This window comes from Podarcis erhardii, assembly GCF_964252035.2.
Source record: "Podarcis erhardii genome assembly, chromosome: 9".
Classification (NCBI taxonomy): domain Eukaryota; kingdom Metazoa; phylum Chordata; class Lepidosauria; order Squamata; family Lacertidae; genus Podarcis; species Podarcis erhardii.
This window is the reverse complement of record NC_138512.1, coordinates 23,310,109-23,317,234: the sequence shown is the minus strand read 5'-3', so window position 1 is coordinate 23,317,234 and position 7,126 is coordinate 23,310,109. Positions and strand designations below refer to the sequence as shown.

Genomic DNA, 7,126 nt, shown 5'->3' with positions numbered 1-7,126 from the left:
GAGTCGGACACGACTAAACAACAACAAAAGAAGTTTTTTATTTATTTTATTTCTTTATTAATTTTATTATTACTAGATTTTTATACCGCCCTATTTCCATAGATCTCAGGGCAATTCACAACTTAATGGAAGACATGATTTCAGTTTCAAAGCAGTCTTCTATCCATGCACTGACCAGACATGCATTGGCTTAGCTTTTAGCAAGGTAACTGTGACGTATCATAGAATCATTATCATCTCATATACCATAGAGTCATTGTTGGAAAGGACCTCAAGGGTCATCTAGTCCAACCCCCTGCAATGCAGGAACCCTGCCAACAGCCACCCCTGGGTGTCATATGTGCCTTAAGATCATATATTTAGACCAGAAGCTTCCTGGCACAGGGGCTGTCTTCCTCGTCTGCTACAGACATACATGGATGGCACTGTGATGGTGATGATCATCCTATTCTAAGATTTGGTTTAATCATTTCATTTATTCATTTCTTCATTCATACTTCTAGCCCAGCCCATTTCTAGACAGAGAACATACACACTGTCCAGTTAGAAAACAGATTCCATAAAACATGTCCTTGAGCTTCACACCACTTCAAAAAGAATAATCTTAAGATTTCCAAGAGAAGCTCAGGCTGAGTTCTTAGTAAGACTTGAGGAATGGTGATTCTATAGTGGTGAGAAGGAACCATTCCTCTGATGCTCAAGATGCAGAAGAATACATTTTTGCTAGTTTATAAGAGATTATGATGGGATATATGTAAGGAGGCAGTCTTTTGCAGATACTGGGGCAAATAGAGCATTAAGTCAAAACTAGAAATTTCAGTTGAGCCTGGAACACGAATGGAAAACCAGCCAGTTTGCAGGATTATGTGTGTAATAGATGATATAGCATCAGGAGACAGGCTCTCTGATTTGCTCCAGCTCAACAGTCTTTAAAAGTAAGACCAATGTTATGTACTGAGTCGAATAGGATCCAAACTGCAGCAGTCTGATTGGTCCTAGAACAATAGGATTCAGAATGCAGCAGTCTGATTGGTCCTAGAACAATGCAGCAGTATGATTGGTTGGCAGGAACCACCCAATCATGCTCCAGATAGAAGAGAATCCACAACCTGATTGGCTTACAGTAGAATTCCGGAATTAGCCAATCATGTGCAGCCCATTGTGTAAATAATGTATATAAAGCAGATACTTTGAGGGGACTTGCATTCATTCCTCCTCACCACTATGAGCTGAATAAAGAGCATGAAATCACTTTGCGACTCTGAGTATATTTCAACCGACATGGGTATAATCTGGGCTAATCTGAACCTTGCCTATACTTCTCCTGCCTTAGTAAGAAATTTGGCCAGAATCACAAGGTTGGAAAAAGCAGAGGGGTTAGGAAATCCAACCTTCCCATTGGATAGCAAACAATAGAAATATCACAGTGAGGCAATTAACCCACACCAATAATTTTTCTAAAGGTATCAGATTTATTGAAAGCACAATATAATGCTCTTAAAATAAATATGAAGAGGGTGAGAATAGCAGTGAAAGTGAAATACTAAACAAACTGACCTCTTTCAAGCGTAGCCTTTCATGTCTTGAGTCTGGAAGCAGTTATGCCATTTTATCAAGTACTGGGGAAAACACGATAAGGGCCTTATTTTCACCTTGCCGTTTGCACTAGTCATGTGACGGGAAGCGATAACTCCAATATGTATGTATATTTTTGCTCATTCTGTCTTGCTATCTTGGGAAGTTAAATATATTTGAAGAGTGTTTTTGCAAGAACTCCTTACTCTACTTTAAGTATACTCTACAATCTAATCGTTTCCCCTTTACTTCCTAGAGCAGCACTTTCAATGCTATTGAATAAATATATAGGTGATCCAGGTTTGGTTTTTTAAACTCCCAAAACAAGTAAGTATTATGGTTTGCAATAGACAATGTAGTACGTGGACACTTGCTAAAAACAACATATTGTTTAAAAGACTTTTTGCTGCCTTTTTCAGTGCAGAAAGAAAATAGTTTTAATAGACTTCCTTGGAAAAGAAGCTCCTTAAATATGGAGTGATAGCTGAGATGCTTAGGGCTGTGACAGTGTCACACCCCATCAAAATTATGTCCATGATCTCAATGGGATAAAGAAGTGGTGACAGTTTCTTAGGATAATAGGTAGTAAATTTGGTGTTACTAGAATGTATGGGTGCACCTATGCCAAGATCATGGAAGTGAGAGCTGACCATAATGAAGGCTGATCGCCGAAGAATTGCTGCTTTTGATGTATGGTGCTGGAGGAGACTCTTGAGAGTCCCATGGACTGCAAGAAGATCAAACCTATCCATTCTGAAGGAAATCAGCCCTGAGTGCTCACTGGAAGGACAGATCTTGAAGCTGAGGCTCCAGTACTTTGGCCACCTCATGAGAAGAGAAGACTCCCTGGAAAAGACCCTGATGTTGGGAAAGATGGAGGGCACAAGGAGAAGGGGACGACAGAGGACGAGATGGTTGGACAGTGTTCTCGAAGCTACAAACATGAGTCTGACCAAATTGCGGGAGGCAGTGGAAGACAGGAGTGCCTGGCGTGCTCTGGTCCATGGGGTCACAAAGTCGGACACGACTAAACAACAACAATGCCAAGATCAAAATCTGACATCTGAAAGGCAACAGAAGAATCATAGAATTGTAGAGCTGGAAGGGACCCTGAGGATCATTTAGTCCAACCCCTTAACCCTTCGTGCTACTTTACCCCCATGGGATATTTCCTTGTTCTGCTTGTGAGGTAACCAGCCTCATATAACCAACATGATTAAGTCTAATTAATCATGCGGGGGTTAATACAATAGAGCAGTGATTCTCAAACTTGGGTCCCCAGCCGTTGTTGGACTACAACTCCCCTCATCTCTAGCTAGCAGGGATGATGGGAGTTGTAGTCCAACAACAGCTAGGGACCCAAGTTTGAGAAACACTGTCATAGAATAAGCTGTCCTGAAAGGCTTAGCTCACCTTGGGAGGTATTCGGTAATCAAGCCTTTGCTCCCAGCTCAGACCACATGATTCTTACAAGCCACTCTTGAGTTCCTATAGCAATAATTTAGGGACTTTCACTGCTTTGGAACTAAACTAAATTTTACTGCCTGTGCAGTAAAATGTTGTATGGAAAAGCACATGAGATCACAGCACTACCAGGAAGGACAAGTGAGTATGGGTGTGTAGGCAAACAGCTTCAGGACCCAAGGATAAGAGGATCATCATGTGCTGTGGGCTGAAGATACCAGCAGGAGGCAGCTCACTGTTTCTACAGCAGTATCGCCACTAAAATCATACACATCTACACCCAGGCTAAGCCATTTTTTAGTAAGAAAATGCACTGTCCAGTAGTGGCAGTTGTGGATCTGTTTGTCTCTCTATGTGTTCGTTCATCTAGCTACATTGACTTCTTCAGTCAACCCATGTTGGCTATAGCAAGGATATGCCATCATCCCAGTGGCTTATGGAGAGAAAGTTCAAAGCAAATCACGTGATAATTTCTTCTCTATTTTTATTTACATTGGTTTGGTTTTTATTGTATTATATGTTGAAAACTTTCAATAAAAATTCAGATTTAAAGAAAACACAAATCCAACACTTACGGTACTTGAGGTCCTGACTGAAAGCTCATAGATTCATCAGTGAAACACTGCAATATGCACATAAAGCAAACCAGCACGAAGCCAAAAACAGCCTTCTAGACAGACAACCTTTTTCAGGCTTGCTAAGTTCTAGGGTCCGACCCCCCAAGTTTCCCTTTTATCATCTACTTCTATTCCCAGTGGGTATATATGTATTGTTATTTATGCTTTTTTATCTCATTGTTTACTTAGTCTGAATAAAATTTTGTTTTTATAAGATGCATTAGAAAGCCTGTTAAGTAGTTGTCCAATGAAGTTTCCAACAATGGCACTTGAACCTTTGCTTTATTCATTTATGAGATGTGCATTAGGCACATAATAGTATAAAATTCCAACTTGATTGAAAATATTATGTGATTAAAATGAACTTATGTTCTTAAACAAACATCTCAGTGGGAGGGTCTGAGGAGCATATTCAGACAAAAGTAGATACAGATGTGCATTTTTCCCCAATTGAAAAGATTAGCCTGCAGGTGCTACTGAATTCATTAACTTCTCGGCTGAAGACTCAAACTTCAAGGAAACAGAAGCAGCACAGCTATCTGTTGATTCATACATGTTTGGAAGTGATAAATGTAAATCTCTTACTCCAAGTCAGTTTGAAAATTTTAACATTAGGCAACAAGGGGAAAACTGCTAATAAGAAACCTTCCCAATGTTGCAAGTTGACGGATTTATGAGCAGTTTTTCCTAACAGCTCCTAGCTATCATAGGCAGATGGAGCCTCCATGTTTGGGAGAATGTACTTCTGATTACTAGATGATAGAGTGAACAGCAGAAGGTGAATATCACAATTAAATCCTATATGAACTTTCGAGAGGCATCTGGCAACAGCACTGCACTGAATAGATCACCTTGGCCGGAACAAATCAGCCAATCCTGCAGTTCTTAACTGGGTTTGAAAATTTAACACACACTCTATAGGAAGAGAATAGGTAGGACATATATGGCTGGTGATTGAACATGACCTGAAGAATTTATAATCTGCATTGTTTCCAATATTACTTCTTCTAAAACAATGTTGCCTAAACTTGGGTTGTCAGCTGGTTTTGGACTACAACTCCCATCATCCCTAGCTAGCAAGACTAGTGGTCAGGGATGATGGGAATTGTAGTCTGGGGGGGGGGAAACAACTGGAGACCGAGGCTTGGGAACACACTACAGTCCTGTTTAGGGTGACCAAGTGAAAAAGAGAACAGGGCTCCTGTGCCCTTAACAATTGTTCAGAATAAGAAATCTCAGCGGGTGTGTCGTTGCACCTGCTGACATTCCCTCTTCTGCCCAGCTATTAAAGGCGCACTTTCCTCCGTTTGTACCCTAAATCCCACAGCCGTCCCTTTAATTCCAAGTCAGTGCGGATTACTTCTGAGTAGACACGTCTAGGGCTGCCTGCACCTGCCGGTCCCTTCAAGACCAGCAATTGTGGAGGGGAAAGGGAGTGATCACTGTACGTATTGTGGCCTGAGGCGAGTAATTAGTCTGAAGGAAGGGCAGTGAGACCTGAGGGAGGGGAGCGAGAGGGGCGGAGCAATAACGGGGATTCGGGGGGGGGGAACACTCGCGCGCGAGAGAGCCTCTCGCGAGGCTTCTCCGGCGGCGACGGCGGCGGCTTCCCTCTTTTCTGTCAAGTCCGCCGGGCCGGCAGTTATGGCAGCGCTGCGGGGTCTCCTGAGGTGGCGTCGCTGCCGCCTCCCCAACGGCAACGACTCGGAGCTGCCTCACCGAAGGCGGCTGTGGGGTGTCAGGGCCCGGCCGCCGGGCAGCAGCGCGGCGCCGCTGAGCAGCTTGGGCGCCGCGGCGGCGGCGGGCGCTACCGGCGGGGCGCTCGCCTGGTTCGTCTGCCAGCGCTTCTACGAGCGTCGGCCGTCACCTCAGCAGAAGGGACGGAGCGGCGAGGCCGGCCAGGCCCGCGCGCTGCTGCCCATCCCTGTCGCGGCCGCTGCCAGGGATACGACGGTAGGTGTCTCCTCAGGAGGAGGGGCGCTCGGCAGAGCAGCTGCCCTCAGGGGATGCTCTGTGCCCAAGCTCAGCTCCCGCTTCCCAGGCTCAGGCGGCGGCTGGGGCGGGCGCTTTACCTGTTGCACGGCTGCCTGCGCCTCAGCCGCCGGCCTGCAAGAGGGCGGGAGCCTCGTCGGCAGCAGGCGCAAGCGGCTCCTTCTTCGCTCTGCAGGCGTCGCGCCCTTCGCCACCTGCCGCCGCAGCAGCAGCGACTTCGCTTGGGTCAGCGTCTCCTGGCGCAGCTGCTGTTTTGCAAAAGGGTAAGCGAGACGAGCTGCTCGGGGGGAAATGGGAGCCGCCTTGCCAAGGATGCTGCGGCCTTGGCGGAGCTCTTCTTCCCCTTTCTGTTCTTGGCACGGTCCTTCCTTGTCACCGCTTGTCAAGCGGAGCTGCTTCGTCGTGCAGTTTGCTACGTATTTCGCCTCCCTCCCCCAGCCCCATAAAGTGGAGCCTTTGTGTGTGGTTTGTATTGTTCATCCCACCTCTTTAGGTTCCCAGAGTGGCTTATGCAGCAGCTCCGTTGATTTTAAAGGAAAATACAAAAGGCAGCCTCTTCGGATGATCTCTTTGATGTTCCCACCAGCTGGCTCCATTACACCTGCACATGGTGGGATGCTTTGATTGGCCTACTGCATTTGTACCTACAGCAAAATAGACACCATGAGTGGTTTTTTGTGTGCATCTCGTTATGCGAAATGTTGTCTGTGTAGGTTAAGTGTTTTGAAATGGTCCTCCATCCTCTCCACCACACTCTGACAGTCAACACTTTTTACTTTAAGAAGGAAATTGACAATCGGCAAAGACATTTGCCTGGAAGAATATTTTTGTTACACTTCTTCCCCACTGTTAGAAAGTAAAGAAAGGTTATCAAGTTGCCAGCTGATCTGTGTTACTCATTTTAAAAGCTTAGCAGCCAGTGACAGCATGTCCAGATTCTTGTCTATGTAGTAAATATGAATATGAATATCCAGAGCAGTTTAGAAGTAGCCCTGTTGACATCACAATGTACTTGGTGATTCTTACAACAATAATGGAACTATTAATATTTAATTCAATACAGGTGTAACAGTGGCTATTGTACAGGTGTTTGTCAAAAGCCAGTTTTTAAAATGTTTATTGATTTTACAAGAGAAGCAGTCACAATTTTGTGCATGCTAAATAAGGTGCAATCCATGTAATTGTAAACCCCAAGTTGGGCAGTTCAGACTTAGCATTTGTTATGTGGGCTTGTCTAGTATGTGGAGTATCAACACAGATAATCTAGGAAGGAGATTGTATTCTGCAATTGACATATTAAGTTTTCTGCAATTGGCATATTACTTATTCATCTATTTCATAAAATTTATACATGGCTTGGTTGTTAAAAAGAAAACCCTCAAAATGGTATACAGATTATCATTAATGATCATTAAAACTAAGATATAGTAAAAAAAAAAAAAGCAACTTATAACTGTTACATCAAAACTAAGTGATGC

The 7,126-nt window shown here is 44.2% G+C and overlaps 1 protein-coding gene across 4 annotated transcripts in view; it reads left to right on the top strand.

Annotated features, from left to right (window-relative positions):
* Positions 1–5,005: 5,005 nt before the first annotated feature.
* The window catches only part of MICU3 (mitochondrial calcium uptake family member 3), a 40,241-nt gene continuing 38,120 nt past the window's right edge, over positions 5,006–7,126 (top strand). For 2 of the 4 annotated variants that reach the window (XM_081875851.1, XM_081875850.1), the window contains exon 1: positions 5,257–5,609. In XM_081875851.1, the coding sequence (XP_081731977.1) occupies positions 5,301–5,609 (309 nt within the window). In that variant the 5' untranslated portion in view covers positions 5,257–5,300. Of the gene's footprint in view, positions 5,101–5,256; positions 5,610–5,815; positions 5,912–7,126 lie in introns of those variants that run through there. The other 2 variants (XM_081875852.1, XM_081875853.1) reach the window with 2 other exon arrangements.